The following is a 14,833-nucleotide window of genomic DNA, read 5'->3' as shown; positions in this document are numbered from 1 at the left end:
GGCCAGGTTGGGCACAGCATGATGCAGGGTACCAGCTTGGCACAGTGGGTGAGGTGCAGGGTCAGCTTGGGAATTCAATCTTTTGCCACTTTCTCCCTGAATCACCTTCAAGCAGGGCAGAGGCACCTCCAGAGCTGCAACAGGAGCAGCTTCTCTCCATCCCCCTGTCCAGGTCCTGTCCCCTTCTTCTGCCCTGCTGCCATGTGCCTTTTCTGTGAGGTCCCAGAGCAGAGTCTGTGGCAGCACCGGCTGAGCTCCCCTCTGCCCGGCTCTGAGCCAGTGCCTGACAGACTCCTCTGTGGTTTTCCAGGAACCAGCTCCGGAGCCATGGGCAGCAGATAAGCATGTTGCAACAGATGCCTTGTGCTGTCTCCTGAAGGACCATCCTGTCTGTGCACTTACATCAGGGTAAAACTATGTCTGGTGCTGCCTCCTATGGTGCTACCTGCTCTGCCACCTTGTCATTTAACATGTCCCTAAAAAACAGCCAAGGGGTTCTGGGGAAGAGCTGGGGATGAGCGGGGAGGTGAGGGCAGTGGTGTGTGGCTCAGCCACTGCCAGGCCTGTGGTTGCACTGAAGCTGGGACAAGCCCCTGCCTGCAGTGTTATGTCTGAGAGGCAGCTCTGCAGCCCAGGCATGTCCTCCTCCCTGCTGCCTCAGACCAGCTCACAAAAACAACCCAGGTCACTTCCTTAGGGCAGGTTGAGCTGTGTGGGGTAGAGGGGGATGAATGATGGAGTCTTCCCCATCTTGCTCCACCTATGGAGCTCTTTCCTGGGGAGGTAAATGGATGATGGGGTACCTGGCAACCTGCTCAGAGCTGTAGGCTCAGGGCAAAAGGGAGTGGCCAAGGCTAGGGGTGGCAGGACTGCTCAGGAGGTTCCTGTGCTGGGAAGTGTTTCAGAGCAGACGCCACGGGCTGGAGCTGCTGCCGGGCACACGCCTTGGAGAAGCAGCTGCAGAGCCGTGCACCGGGGCTGGAACAAAGGCAGAGGCCCAAGCCCCAGCTGCAGCACGGGACGTGTGGTGAATTAATGGGGGCATGAGCTGGCAGCATTGTGTGACCACAGGCCAGCAGGGGGTCCAAGCTGGATCAGGGCTCCTCACCTTGGCACCAGCTTCCTGTTGTTTGCCCTAACTCCCAGAGCTGGCAGTGAGAGCCAAGCAGCCGCACACGTGCTGCAGCCTCTCTGCAGGGATGCAGCTGAGCCAGGGGAGTAAAACCTCCCAATCTGAAGCAGCCCTGCGCCCTGTAGAGTCCCTGCCCCAGTGCAGCCCCCGCAGCCCTGGCATTGCTCACCCAGCACATGGCTCCTGGGCCATGTCCCCATCTCCAGACAAATCCCACTGGTGCCCAGGAATCACAGGCAAGGTCCCATCCTGCCCATGGGGCCAGGGCAGTGCTGCTCCCAGAAGGTTCCCACCAGCACAAGGTCATGCCCAGATAAGCCCATTCCTTAACTTGTGCTAAGTGTGCTTTAGTCATAGTAGTTACTAAGTAGGCAGCTCCTGTTGGGTCACAGTGCTTGTTGGCTGCATGTCTTATCTCTTTACTTTGCTGGGCTTTGGGAACATGTTAGTACAAACCATGGCTCTGTGCTTTGCCCTGGCAATGACGGCCTTGCTCTGCTGTGGGAGCTGCCTTGCGGAGAGGATCAGGGAATACATCTCCCTCTCCTTACCCAGGATTGATGTGGGTGACTTTATGGTGAAGGCTCATGAGGTCCTTGCTTACCCTTACATGGGCTGTTTAAAAGTGCTAATTAACAGCTGGTGGTTTGTGGCAGCAATTTACAGTCTCTGCAGGCAGCTCCTCTCAAGTGTGAGGGCAAGATATCTATTCAGGGAAGACCTTGTGAACTAAGGAAAGTGGACCAGCACAGGTGAAGACATCCAGCACCTGAGAGAATTAAGTTGTGCTGGAGGTTATCTACAGTGATCTAGACAATGATGATGTCTCCAAAGATCCAGAGGGTGTTCTGTGCACACAGGCTGTGTGGAGGAACGTGATTCAGAGTGCCCCAGTGTCATTCTGGTAGTCTGGCAGCAATGTATTGTCCAGATATGAAAACATCAGCTGTGAAGAAAACATTTTCTTGGTTCCAGAACTTTGATGAATTATCTGTCCCTCCTCATCCCTATAAGCCATTGTCTTGGCTGTCAGGAGCACTCCAAGAAGTCAGTCCCCTCCTGTCATGGTCAGAGGGAGAGTGAGCCCCAGATGCATGTGGTGTACTCTGTTTCTTCTCACCTGAGCAGGGGAGGACAACAAGCAGTAGGATGGTGAACCCAGCTTTAAGAAGAAAGCCCATGCATGAGACGTGAGAGGGAAGAGAGCTGTTAAGAGGAGGAAATCCCAAGAAGGCTATCAATATAATTGCTGTAGACACAAGAAGACAACCATCTTTCAGAGCAACCACTGTAAGAGCTTAAGCCCTACTTTCTATAAAGCAGCTGGACATCACCTGCTGATGAGAAGTAGAGAATAAATCCTTTGCTTTCCACAGCTTCTGCATGCAGCTTTTGCTTTTGCTTTATTAATCTTCCTTTATCTTGACACACAAGTTCTTTTCCATCTTACCTTCTCCCTGCCTTATCCTGCTGAGGAAAGGAGTGCTAGAGCAGCTTGGTGGGTAACTGGTGTCCACCACGGATGCCAAAAAGTCAGCAAGACAACCAGACTGCACAGCCACTGGGAGCCAAACCAGACCAGGCATATCCCTGCTCATTTGAGCAAGTGACTCCAACAGCTGCCAGCACCCACGGATTACCCTGGAGGTACACAGGGGCCCCTAGAGCATGAACACAGTCAGCTGGGGTCACTGGCCATGTGGTGTCTTTGGCTGAGCTGCAGGGATGTGCTGCCCTCCCTAAACCCTGCAGGCTGCATCCCCTGAGGATTAGGTGGCTGCCAGGCCTGACAGAGGTGCTGCAGGAAGGCAGAGCATAGCACAGTGCTGCAGCAGAGCACCACGCTTCAGTTGCCTTGGCAGGATCTGTTGTGGTGGTTCTTTCTTGTTCAGGATCAGGGCTCGCCCCTTACATGCTAAATCAGATCACTAATTAATAAATACTGGAAAATAACAGGACTGAGTGTCTGCCAGGCAAAGGGAACTTGTTAGGGGCAAGTGTGCCATGCTCAGAGGCTCACTCCAGCAATGCATGGTCCTGACAGAGCTGGCATGGGGATCTGGACTGGTTTGGAGGGATCTCCCAGTGGGTGGGGCAGACTGCATCTTTCACTGGTACCAGCAGCATCCTGTGCTTCTGCCCTGGGGCTGCTGTGTACAGTGGTGCCCGAAATACACACCCCTGGAGCTCCCACATTTTCCCCGGGCTGCCCTGGTCCCCTACTGCCAACAGTCTCAACCTTGGGCCCTTGTGCTGCCTAGCTGCTCCTCACCCCGCTAGGCTCCCCTTGTTCCCCATCTCTTCTGACAGATCACTGAGGCCAGTATTAATATAATCCCTGGCTTAATTTAAATCCTCCTCCCTTCTCATGCTTTCCCGGGGGCAGAAGGGAATTGATGCACTTTTGTGGCACCCATTCAGCCCTGGAGCTGATGCAGGATCCAGATGGCTGAAAGCTCCAGATGTCCGTACCAGGGGTTTCTGTTCTTCCCTCCCTGGAGAAGGTGTCAAAGGCATGTTGCAGCCCCAGTGAGATGTGTCCCCAAGTTTCAAAGGTGTCTCCCAGCGATCACCAGGCACTATTAGGAAGAAGAGTTGATGCTGCCAGCCACAGGGGATCACACAATCTGCTCCCTAAAACCCCTCTGCAGCCACCTGGGGGTCTGGTTCCCCCCTCCCGCTGCTCTGTCTGGGCAAGGCTGGTGTGACCTTACCACAATTTTCCCCTTCAACTCTCTGTAATGTTAATATTAGCTGTTCTTCCCCGAAAACCTCCTTAAAGATGTTCTCACTCCTAGTCCCACTGCCAGTTGTGAGGGTGGGGGAAGTCTTGCTCTTTCAGGCAGCTGTCACTGAAGTGACAAAGTGAGGATGGGGGGACTGTGAGAGGAGTGACAGGGGCAGGCAGTGAGGGGCCACAGGGGGGACTGTGAGGGGAATGACAGGGAGGGGCAGTGAGGGGCTGCGATGTGACATGAGGAGACAGGAGATCGGGGAGTGACAGGGACTGGCATTAAGGGGACATGTGGGGGTCAGGGGACATGCGGGGACTGTGAGGAGTGACACAGGGGACTGCGAGTGGGCACAGGCGGGACTGTACACTGAGGAGAGTGCCAGGGGCGAGCAGTGCGGGACCGCGGGCACAGGGAGACACTTTAATGTCCTCTTTAAAGAGGACGGGGTATAGAGGAGTGACAGGGCGGGCAGCGAAGGGGCACAGGTGGGGCTGTAAGGGGGGACCGTGAAGGGCCTGAGGAGGCACGGGGGGAGCGTGAGGGGGCTGAGGAGCCACAGGGGGACATGCGGAGGAGCGTGAGGGGAGTGACCGCGGGACCGTGAGGGGCCTGAGGAAGCACGGGGGGAGCGTGAGGGGGCTGAAGAGACACGGGGGGACACGGAGGAGCGTGAGGGGCCTAAGGGGCCACAGGGGGACATGCGGGGCAGCGTGAGGGGAGCGCCGGGCGGACCGTGAGGGGCTGCGGGGCGGGCCCTACCGGCCGGCGGGAGGCGCGTGCGCGGCGCAGGCGCGGGGCTGAGCGGCACCTGCGCCCCGCGGGCCGGGCGGCGGCGGCGGCCGGAGGGCGGTGAGGGTGAGGTAAGGGCGGGCCCGGCGCCGCCGCCCCTGGTCGGGGCACCCGCGGTGGGGGGGAGCTGGAGAGCCGCCCCTTCACCCCGGCCCGGGTCGAGGGGGTCCCTTGCGGGTGCCGCTCCTCGGCTGCGGGCATCTCCCTGGCCGCTCCCGTGGGGCGGGATGGGACCCGCCGGAGGGTATCGCTTCCGCCGAGCCGGGGTCTGGGGAGAAGGGGGGAGTTGGACCCGGCGTGCCCACCCCGCTGTTGGTACCTGCACACAGGTGCTGGCGCCCTGCGGGAGCGGGTCGGCCCTGCTTCAGTGGGGTTCAGCCTCTGGAATAGCTCGCAACGGGGTCGAGGTGTCAAGGCTGTGTCACGGCTGCCGGCAGCGTGCTGACCTGCAGGCTCTGAAGCAGCCCGACATAACCTATTAGTCATTTCAAAAAAGAGTCACTTGCTAACAGAGCATTTCTAAACAGAAACTCTGCTCGGGGCTGATGGCCTGTGCCAGGAGGAGCTTTGGTGACAATGACTGGCTTAAACATCCCTCAGGAAGGTTTGGGAAAGGAACAAGGGTTTTGAACAGCTCACCTGCTCATGGGGCAGGATTTCCCCTAAGCCATGGGCCATGGGGACCTGTGCTGCAGTTAGTTCCTGTTTGTCTCTTCTGACATTTGCGTTTAGGGCTGCTTTAGAACTAGTGGGTCACACAGTGCTCCTCAAATAGCCCATCAGGTTAGCTTTGCTGTGCTTGGTTGGAGATGTTTCTGTACAGGGAAGTGAAATTTGTGAGCCTTTTGCGCAGAAAGTGCAGAAACTCACTTAAAGCAGAAGTTTCTGCTTTTGGCTTTGTGGTAAGCACCGTTTGAAAGGGCTGCAGAAAGAGCAGAATCGAGGTTGATCAGGGCCCGCCGAGGTTAAGACAGAAAGCAGGGTTTGGCCTGGAAGGAATAGGAGTGCTGATCTGAGCAGTGCCACACACTCCTGCTTCAGTGGGTTGGAGATGTCATCACTAAGCAGCACTACTCATCCACACCCTTCCCAGGAGTGTTGGTGGCAGGTGTAAGCAAGCTCTGTGTCTGCTGTTACCAGCTGGCTCACTTTCCTCGTTAGTAGATTCAGGTACGTGTTCAATCCTCAAATCAGATTCCAGGGTGTGTGAGTAGGTAGGACAAACAGATCACAGTTAATATCTTCCCCTGGATTGAGGGGAGACACAGGGTGCACAGCCAGGCTCACACAGGGTGTACAGCACAGGTGATATGTGAACATGTCAGAGTTCCTTCAGTTTGTTCTGTTCTTACCTGGGGTTCAGCAGGCACACTGTACTCACTCTGCCCTGGTCAGAAATGGGCTGTGGGGAAGGGAAACTCCTCAGTGTTTTGTTCTTGCTGTTTTACTCCAGCCATCAGTACTGCACATGCAGGTTCCTAGAGCTCTTCTGTTGTCCTTCCATCCTTGATCAGCATCACAAACTGAAAGACAATGAGGGCAGCTCTGATAACCTTGATGACTGATGTTTGTTTTTTAGTAACTGTTACACTGGAGGAAGGTGTTTCCTGGACAATCCTGGAGACAGAGCAGGTACAGTATAACAGCCAAACAAACCTCTTATTCCATGTCAGGCCTTTACCTTAGCAGAGTGTCCGTGGGAGGGGGAGGATGCATTGGCACTTGGCCTTGAGGGTGCTGACTAAGGAACCTGTGGTGTCTGGGTTGTTGTAATGTGGACTTGCAGCTGAGCCTGAGCAAACTAGGCTGTGACAGGCGTTGCCAGCAAAGAGCAGCTGGTCCCTGTGCCTGGGAAACCCCTTCTGAGCAGCAGAGATCACGCGTAGCTCCGCTGGCAAGGTGAGTCAGCATCCTCAGGGTGATTAAGAACTGGCTTGACAAATTACTTGTGTTGATATTAGACCTGCACGTCTATTACATCCTTCCAGTAGAGCAAGTCAGAGAGGAGAAATTATTTAGCTGGTGATGGCACACTGGAAAGAAAGGCCTGGTGACGGCCACCCCTGGTGATTTTGCTGTTTCTGTGATAGCCTCACAGGATGCAGGCCCAGAGAGATGTTTTAAGTAGTGCTGATGTGTTTGGAAAAACTGGACAAGCTTTCTGATACAGAGTTTTCACCAAAAGTGGTGTAATTGATACTGAACTCTGAACAATTGTTTTTACCTTTCACTTAAAGGGTTCATGTGCTGCATCCATTTTGGACCTGATGGAGGACTTCAGTGCCTGAAAGTTTGTCCAGTTCCCAGCTCTAACTTTTTAATAAGAGAGATTAGGATAATAAGATCTCTCTAAAAAGAGACATTTCCTCCTACATACAAAACTTGAGAAATGGGGATACCGTATTCTGTTCTCTGTGCGTCTTTCTGGAGAACCCACAAGTCAAATGTCTGTTCTGTACTATTTCTGAACCCTGCAGATTGCCTTGGTACCCTGCTCCTCCGTCCTGCTGCAATGAGTGGGAAATCCTTGCTCCTAAAGGTCATTCTCCTTGGAGATGGTGGAGTTGGGAAGAGCTCCCTCATGAATCGGTACGTCACCAACAAGTTTGACTCACAGGCATTCCACACGATTGGGGTGGAGTTCTTAAACCGGGACCTGGAGGTGGACGGGCGGTTTGTGACCCTCCAGATTTGGGACACTGCAGGACAGGAGAGGTTCAAGAGCCTGCGGACGCCGTTTTACCGGGGAGCAGACTGCTGCCTGCTGACCTTCAGCGTGGATGACCGGCAGAGCTTTGAGAACCTCAGTAACTGGCAGAAGGAGTTTATCTATTATGCTGATGTGAAGAACCCTGAACACTTCCCATTTGTAGTTCTGGGCAACAAGATAGACAAACTGGAGAGACAGGTGAGCACAGAGGAGGCCCAGGCCTGGTGCATGGAAAACGGTAACTATCCGTACCTGGAGACTAGTGCCAAGGATGACACCAATGTAACAGTGGCCTTTGAGGAAGCTGTGCGCCAGGTGCTGGCAGTGGAGGAGCAGATGGAACACTGCATGCTGGGCCACACCATTGACCTGAACTCCAGCTCCAAATCAGGCTCTTCCTGTTGTTGAGAGTGGCTGCTGCTTTGGGAGCGGCACTCGAGCCAGCAGCTGGATCAGAACACACCTGGGCAGCCCTGGGGCACTCTGAGGAGGGTGGCCACAAGGACAAGAGGTGCTTTGCTCACTGGGGAGCTGCAGCCTCACCATCTGAATCCTGCCTGGAGTTTTCAGGCACAGAGCATGTATCTGCAGGAAGGAGCTGTTAACAGAGCATGTGAGCGTAGTCTTACTTCCATCTCTGCCTGTTTTAGCAGGTTTAAAGGGCTGAGTTAAAGTCCTTTAAATTCCCTAAAGACAATAGGGATTTGTTCTGTACCAAGAACTGCCTGCAGAGCAAAGCTGAGAGCATCCTAGACACTGAAGTATTTTAGTCCTGAACTAAAAAAAAATATTAGACCCACTCATGACCATACTGCCAAAGGAAATCCCACTCAGCATACTGAACGAAAACTGTCATAAAGACTGTCCCTTGTGACTGTGAGAAAACCAAATACTGGAGTGGCTGGGATTTGTGTCTGTTGTTTGGGATAAATGCATTGTGTCCCGAGGCTGAATTGTGATGAGAATTGTTAGAGTTCTGACCTGAAGCAACATATGAAGAAGAGACAGGCCTGTGACAGCATTGTTTCTTCATAGCTGCTTATTTCTGGTCTGGTTTTCCTCACCTCTAACTTTGTCTTGTATGTGTGTTATTTTTTGGAGAGACTGTCTGCTTGTTGTTGAATACATGTTTCCTTGTCTCTTGTGGAAACTCAGCCTTGAAGCCCTGGGTGAAAAACACCAATGTGGATGCTCACTGGGTCATGTCAAAGGGTTACTCAGGAGATGTGGAGTTCAGCTGGTTTCTGTCACAATTAATCACTGTGTTCAGGTGATGTGCTCTAGCAGACCAGATGGCAGGGTGGGCTGTCTCCTAGGTGTGCAGGCGGTTGGAGGACTCATGCGTGGTCAGCTGTTAAACCTTTTCGCTGTCTGGCACCAGTGACCACTGTGCCTCCCTAGCTGGCAGAGCCATGCCTTCAGTGGATGTTCCCATCTGAATGCTGTAGCATGGAGCCATTCACCTGTGGTGTCAGGCACAGTGCTGCTGAGCACAGTTAGCCCATGCCATCGGCCTGGCCCTTGATCCTTCGTGGGAAATCCAGGATGTTTTAGCTGTAATTCCTATGACAGACTGGTCAGTTGTCTGCTTGGTTAACTGACTGCTGTGTTCAATCCAGTGGGGAGAAAGCTGCACCACTTTCTCTGTCCAAGGTGGCTGAAAAATGGGCATGGGGGTCCCAAGGAACATTCTAAAAGGGATGCCAGGCTTTGCTCCCACCTCCTGCCCTCTGTGAGGTGTTAGTCCAGGCTGGCTGTGTAGCAGAGATGAGCTTGCTGACTGCTGTCTCTGCCATTTGAACCTCCTGTGCAAGCCTTTGGCCAAAGCTGTGACTGCCCAGAGGCACGTAGGAGCCTGCCCTGAGCACGTATCTGCTGGCTGCCAGCTGTGATTCCCACTGTGATCAGCTGCTGGATGGTAAATTTTGTAGCTCAAATCAAACAACCCTCCCTTAAGCTGTGCTTTAGAGCACGGCAGTCTCTGCCCTGTGCTGCTGGCTTGTCCCCATCAGAGCACAGTCTCTGAGCATGCAGAGCATGAGCATTCCCCCATTTCCCCTGGGGTAACCCAGGGAGATCTTACCCTTCTCTGCAGGGCAACCATGGGTGGAAGGGACTGGAGTATTAATGCTTTAGTTAGGAGGATCTAATTTCTAAACAGGCCTGAACAGTTGTATTCATGGGGTGTGAATGCAATCTAGACAGCTCTTACAGTCTCTGGAAAAACAGGTCCCTTAAGGAGAAGGTTCTGCCTCTGTAGGTGAAAGAGATTTCTACAGGATGTTATAGTTACTGTTTATTTAACTATGTCTGACCTCCTGAGGCCTCTAGATTTTTCTTCATTAGCGCTGCTTGATATTTCCTTCAAGGTCCCAGGCTCTGTGACCTGTGGTTCCAGTTTCCATCCCTGAACAGCCTCATTCCCTGGAGCTGGTTTGCACAGGGACTCAGGGTCAGAAGGGACTCAAGCCCCTGTGTGCTGTCTGGCCCTGCCAGGGGGGGCTGCTGAGGGAGCTCCCTGCAGGTGAACCTGCCACTTCCCCATGGATCTCCTGTGTGAGGAGTGGCACCTCCTGTGGAAGAGGGCAGATTCAGCATGCCACGGTGCAGGAGGCACACGTGCAGCTGTTTGCAGCACTCTCTGCGTGTCAATGCTGGTAGCTAAAGCTCAAGAGCCTCGTTGTGCACGTGTTACACAGCACTTTTTTTTTCTAACAGACATTGGATCGTTGACTTTTTTGATATTAAAAAACTCCTATTATATTAGGCTTGTGTGGATTTTTTTTAAAAGGTAGAGTATAATATATTTCAATTGTTTAACTTACTTTAAATGAAACGCACAATTCCCAAAGGAGCCAGGTTTTTGAATTCTGTTGCAAGTTCAGTGCCAACAGCCATCCCTTCCCCCATGTCCACTCGTGCTGCTGCGGTTGTTGCTATTGCTACAGAACTGGAATTGTAAAAACAAATTCTACCTTTATTTAAGCAAATAAAACATGGATGTATTCAAGTTAGTTTGGGAAGTGGCTGCCTTCTTGGCTTATCAATGTTCAAGTCAGCTTTTGTTCTGAGGATGGGTTAGTTACAGCATCTGGCAGAGAGAAGTCACTAAGGGATCAGAGGGATATTCCTTCATGTACCTACCTGGACCAGGAGCTGAAGGATCAGAACTCAACAGCTTAATCCAGTGACCAGTTTTGTCTTTTCAAGAGAAACAGAAAACAGTTTCAGAACAGAAATATTCCACATGGCTTCCTTCTGTCACTACATTTTAAAATCTCAGCCTGGGCTCTCAGCAGCAAGTCCAGTACTTTCAGGTGAATTCTTCCGGTGATCTTGGAACTGGTTCCTCGGGCTCCAGGGGGTTTTAACCAGGCATGATTTCCATAGGATGCTGAGAAGGAAATCAGCATATGGGGTTTGTTCTCTTTCGCTGTCTTGCCAGGATGGCTGCTTATTTCGGGAGACTCTCTGTGTTTGCAGAGCCTGTGCCTGCTGTTTCTTTTGGCAGAACCTTTTAGTTTATTTTCCTCCCAGGTCTGCTTGCGCTATCCATGATTCCAGGAGGCAGTGTAGGGTTCAAAGTCCTTGGAAACTCTGCATTTTGGGGGTGGAGTATCTGGGGTCCTCCAGCATCTTACTGCAGCCATTTCAAAATGCAGCTGAAAACAGAGTCAACACTGGTGGGAGATGGCTCTGGCCTGGAAGCGCTGTGGGGTTTGGGTGAGGCTGCCTCACTTCAGGAAGGGTTTGTCAGAGGGCTCAGTAGATTTTGTCATGGGTTGGGGAGAGGATGGATCCCTGGAGGGCAAAGCAGTGTTTCCAAAGGAAAGCAATGAGCTGCTTCTGTGTTGAACAGATGCTGTAGCATAGCCCAGTGTGTTTGGAGAGGAGGAGGGGTGAGGAGTGTCCTGATCCCATTCATCTTTCCCACGGCCCTCTTGAGGATTCTGCTGCTCTGGGCCAGGTAGTGCCCCTGAAAGGCCATGCAACTGCTGGGTGGTGGGCTGAGGAAACTGGATTCTCATCAAGAGCCACTCTCTGAGGAATGCTGGTGGCTGAAGATACCCTGGGGCTACTCTCTGGGCAACCAAGGGTGCCCCCTGAGTGCAGCTGTTCCTCAGCTCTGGGGCTGCTCCTCAAGGCAATAAAACTCTGAGGAGATTCATGTGATCACTGGGTGCAGCATATTCTTGTGTGAATTTGAGGTTGAGCAGAAGGAATAAAGAGTTAAAAATGGCTCTTTAGGAGCCTCTGAACTCTACTCCAAGCTCCAGTTCCAAACAGGCACTTGAGGACAGCTCTGACACTGGGGCACTGGAGTGTTCTCCTCTGGACTCAGGATCACACCGCACTGCCCAGGTGGGAAGTGATGGCAGCTCTGTCAGTGGTTCTCTGAAGGCCACAGGTGAGTCAGAGTCCTTGACAGGGAGATTGGGCTAATCTGTGAAATGGTGGATTACCTGCTGAGGTGATTGCTCATACAAAAGCAATCAGAGATGGACAGAGATATCCCCTGATCCCAGTGCTTGCATGGCTGGGGCAGCAGCTCTTTCCTCACGACTTCCTGGGGTCCTTTGTCAGCTGATGCACATGGCCACGTGCAGGTACAGGACTCCTGGAACAGGTTGCTTGGAGAAGCTGCCCCGTCCCTGGAAGTATTTGAGTCCAGGCAGAATGGAGATCTGAGCAGCCTGGTCTCATGGAAGTTGTCCCTGCCCATGGCAGACAGTCAGAACTGGATGATTGTTAAGGTCCCTTTGAACCCAGGTGTCGCTGTTGGACACGATGTAGAAGTGTGGATTCATTCACAGTGCGCAGCAGAACGAGTTGCTAAGAAAGGCCTTTATTCCCCGAATTTTTCAGCTTTTATAAGGTCTTACACTACAGGTTTAACATGATTGGTAAAGAGAACACCACCTTTTATCCCATTGGTGGGATAAGAGGAAAACACAATATCCACAGCTGTACAGAACTGTTTTGAGAAAGTGAAATTGTTTACAGAGATAGACCTTGAGCAAGAGACACTCTAAAGCCCTTGGGAACAGATCAGCCACTGACAGGCTGTAATTCTCTCAGGCTCAGAGAAATCAGATCCACACCCAGGCTGCTCGGTGATTCTGTGACTTTCCACTTACTATTCCCTCCTCATCTTCAGACATCTCCCTGGCAGAGCTGGTCTGTGCAGAGATGGAGAGAAAGCAGCTGGGTGCTTGATCAGATGCAGGTGAGGACTTTAGCCAGGGTGAACAGGTGTCAGTACTATGCCACGACCCTGGCAGGCAGAGCTGCTTGCCAGGCATGGCTTATCCAAAACACAGCTCTGTACTAGCCACTGTGAAGAAAACTGTCCTAGCTGAAACCAGCACATCATCCTACACAGCCTTCCCAGGGCTGAGTCCGAATCCGTGCTAAGGAAGTGAGCCTCTGGTGGTGTTTTCCGTGTGTCCTGGTGGGCTCTCCGTGTTCCGGAGGCTCAGGGGAGGGATCCGCAGGAGGCACCGTCAGCCGGGGCCGGGCAGCGCAGGGACGGGGACCGGGCTGCGAGGGGAGCCGGGGTTCGCCGCCGCTTGTCTCGCCGCCCGAGGAGCCGCTGCTGCAGCCGACGGCCGCGGGGAGGAGCCGCAGGACCGGGGATGGAGCAGCATCAGCCCGGCGGCCCTTCGCCCTTGGGGGCTGCCTGAGCGCAGGGTTGGGGACCCGTGGTCGTCACCAACACCCTCTGGGTGCCACCATCCTCTCCCCTCCCTTTTCCTCTCCCCAAGGCGCACAGGGCCGTCTCCCGGGACGGCAGGCACAGGATGGAGGATGGGAGTCGCCTCGCCCTCTTGCCAGCAAGCCAGCCCATGTGATTTGCTCCAGGGTCCCTTTCCCTGATCCAGCCTTTGTGGGAGCAAAGTATAGTCACACTTTAGCCTCTAGATAAGGGAAAACGGGTGATTGCACTGGGTCCCCTGCTCCGAGCTCTCCTGATGGGCTGGTTTACAGAGCTGTGGTTTGGTATGGGGCAGAGCTTATTCCCTGTCTTTTCTCAGCCAGTTCCTGGAGGCGCTGGGTGCCTGGGAAAGCTGTGAGGGCAGGTCCCATGTCCCCAGGTGGGGTGACAGCGGGGCATGGCCAAGGGCACACCTGATGAGGCTACGTGTGTCCTTTGGGCCTCGGACTTGCCCGGCAGGCTGGCCTTGCTGCTGCTCTCACACACCACCTCGCACTTGCTGTCCCCAGCCCTCACCCCGGCCGGGGGGGCACCAGTCTCTGCCAGGGGAAAGAGATGGTGTTTTGTTCCCCAGCTCGCTCCTGCCTAGTGGCTGATTGTGCACACACAGGACCCTTTCAGCATGGGGAGAGGAGGGTGATGGCATCTGGGAACGCAGGGAACAAAGGGCCCCGTTGATGCTGGCTGCAGCCCCATGGGTTTCTGTCAGCCAGGGCGAGGCCGAGCTGTGCCACTGAGCTGGGGCAGCAGCAGTGCATGAGCTAAGCCTCCCCCGGCCAGGCTGCAGGGGCAACTTTGCTGCCTGTTCAGAGGGGGCTGAAGCCAGGCAAGAGAGGGGGAAGTGGGATTTGGGCTAGAGTCCCATTTAGGAAGAGTAGTGGAGGTCCCCCCCTGCCACTCCTGGACATGTGGTTGTGCCTGAAATCTGCATTTTTTGGACAGACCTGTGGGGCTGGGAGCATCCCTCGGTGGCCTCACTCCCTGGAAGCCCCTAAGCACAGCTCCTGGGGAGATTTCTGAGAAAAATAACATTTGAATCAATATTTTTTGAGCAGCTGCTGTGGAAGGATGCACCTAAGGGTTTTCTGGGGCAGAAAGGCAGCAGCCAATGCCCTCCCACTCACCAGCACCGTGCACCCCATTAACAATCCTGCAGCAAATGCTACCATGCAGCCACAGACAGGACATGCAGGGCTCTGTGGCAGCCCAGGGTTCCTCTGTGCCTAAACAAGACCATCCTGTTCCACACAGCACTCTCTGCAAGCAAGAGAATCGCCCACCCTGCATGGCTCTGGACATGTTCAACCCACACATGCTGCCTTAGTGCCAGCCAGCTTGGCTTGAGCTGTCCTGTTAGTTTTGTTGTGGTTTTGTTGTGCTACATGAGGAGACATAGCAGAGGCTGCCAGCACGTGGGCCGTGTGTTAAAGGGCAGCACCACCACCAAACACAAACAAGCAGCTGCTACAAGACCCCAGCTTTCCTCAGGGTGGCTGGAGGAGAAATAAGAGGTTTTAAGGACCCTCCCCAGCTGGGAACAATGATTTTGAAGTCAAAGTTATGAACCTCGTGGCTGGAGTGGGCAGAGCCCTGCAGGGGTTGCTGGCCCACACATGGATCAGCAAGTGCTGCTCCTCTGAGACCTCCTCCTCTGCAGCCTCCCTTTCCCTCGAGAGCCTCCCCTTTTTTTCTTTCTTGTTGGGGGTGGGAGGTGGGAAAGCCAGCACAACAAATGGACAGGCAGACGTACA

General features: G+C 53.7%; 1 protein-coding gene across 2 annotated transcripts; it reads left to right on the top strand.

Annotated features, from left to right (window-relative positions):
- The first annotated feature begins 4,681 nt into the window (after window positions 1-4,681).
- Window positions 4,682-10,483, top strand: RAB9B (RAB9B, member RAS oncogene family). Of its 2 annotated transcripts, none has more exons than XM_005527425.3 (3): window positions 4,682-4,727; window positions 6,236-6,288; window positions 7,134-10,483. In XM_005527425.3, exon 3 carries the CDS (start codon window positions 7,169-7,171, stop codon window positions 7,772-7,774), a length of 606 nt encoding a protein of 201 aa, XP_005527482.1. In that variant the 5' UTR covers window positions 4,682-4,727; window positions 6,236-6,288; window positions 7,134-7,168; the 3' UTR covers window positions 7,775-10,483. The 2 variants fall into 2 exon arrangements, with proteins under 2 accessions (XP_005527482.1, XP_087918961.1); XM_088062835.1 differs by lacking the exon at window positions 4,682-4,727 and adding an exon at window positions 5,047-5,826.
- Window positions 10,484-14,833: the final 4,350 nt, after the last annotated feature.

Source organism: Pseudopodoces humilis, chromosome 15 (assembly GCF_049639895.1).
Source record: "Pseudopodoces humilis isolate 2021_Gansu_Grassland_sample_001 chromosome 15, ASM4963989v1, whole genome shotgun sequence".
NCBI lineage: Eukaryota > Metazoa > Chordata > Aves > Passeriformes > Paridae > Pseudopodoces > Pseudopodoces humilis.
Note: the sequence above shows the minus strand (reverse complement) of the source record. Positions and strands in the feature narration are given on the sequence as shown.